Raw genomic sequence first — 1,183 nt, 5'->3', positions numbered from 1 at the left:
GGTGGTCAGCTCTGTCATGGAGGTCCATGTACAGACCACGGGCAGGGACAGTTCAGAGCTCTGTTCGGGGTGATCAGCTCTGTCATGGAGAGCTCTGTGCGGGGTGATCAGCTCTGTCACGGAGCTCCGTGTACAGACCACGGGCAGGGACAGTTCAGAGCTCTGTGCGGGGTGATCAGCTCTGTCACGGAGCTCAGTGTACAGACCACGGGCAGGGACAGTTCAGAGCTCTGTCATGGAGCTCCGTGTACAGACCATGAGCAAGCAGATGGTGCTGTTGATGGGGGTGGGGGATGGGATGTGTGTTTTTGGGGTTTAGTTCCGTGTCCCCGGTTAACCCTCTCACTGCATAACCCCCCTTCGCCCCCAAACTTGCCACAGGTGTCAAAGGAGGAGGGCACGGTGCTAGCTCGAGAGTTCAACTGCCCGTTCTTTGAGACCTCGGCTGCCCTCCGCTACTTTATCGATGACGTGTTCCATACCATGGTGCGGGAGATCCGGAGGAAGGAGAAGGAGGCCGTGCTGGCACAGGAGAGGCTCAGTAAGGTCAAAAACAGTGTCTGGAAGAGACTGAAGGGACCCTTCCGAAGGAAAAAGGACTCTGTGACGTGAAGAGTGGTGCGAGGAGGGGATGGGATGGGAGGGGAGGGGGCAGGTTTGGTTAAAAACTCTGGGGAAACTGCAGCCTCCTTCCCCCGTGCCCTCAACCTCACAGCCCCATCCCATCCCAGGCAAATAGCCACAAGGACCCTGTCCGAAGGACTGGGCTGGAGGTCAATTCCACACTGCAGTTTCCTAACGCAGCGGTACTGTTCTTCCACTCACCCCACCCATCCCCAACCTGCCAGCTAGTCTGCTCTCCAATGACTGAATGGCCTCAGCTCGATTGAACAGGACCAATGGCACAGCGGAGTCAGGCTCCTGTTTGCACTCTTAGGCCTCCCCGCACTACCCCTTACCCCCCACCCCCCACATACCCACAACACTCTTACACTACTGTTAGCTACTGACTGATAGAACCACTTCCTATTCAAGGCACACAGCGTTCCCATCAAATACTCCCAGGACAGGGACAGCACGGGCTTAGATACAGAGTAAAGCTCCCTCTACACTGTCCCCCCCATCAAACAGTCCCAGGACAGGGACAGCACAGGGTTAGATACAGAGTAAAGCTCCCTCTACA

The 1,183-nt window shown here is 56.6% G+C and overlaps 1 protein-coding gene across 1 annotated transcript in view; it reads left to right on the top strand.

Annotated features, from left to right (window-relative positions):
• The window catches only part of LOC125488175 (GTP-binding protein Rit1-like), a 5,414-nt gene extending 4,248 nt beyond the window's left edge, over nt 1–1,166 (top strand). The window contains exon 4 of the mRNA XM_048621103.1: nt 382–1,166. Within this exon, the coding sequence (XP_048477060.1) occupies nt 382–612 (231 nt within the window). The 3' untranslated portion in view covers nt 613–1,166. The remainder of the gene's footprint in view (nt 1–381) is intronic.
• Nucleotides 1,167–1,183: the final 17 nt, after the last annotated feature.

The sequence above is a fragment of the Rhincodon typus genome, unplaced genomic scaffold (assembly GCF_021869965.1).
Source record: "Rhincodon typus isolate 14 unplaced genomic scaffold, sRhiTyp1.1 hic_rhity00000053, whole genome shotgun sequence".
Lineage (NCBI taxonomy): Eukaryota > Metazoa > Chordata > Chondrichthyes > Orectolobiformes > Rhincodontidae > Rhincodon > Rhincodon typus.
This window is presented reverse-complemented; position numbering and strand designations above follow the sequence as displayed.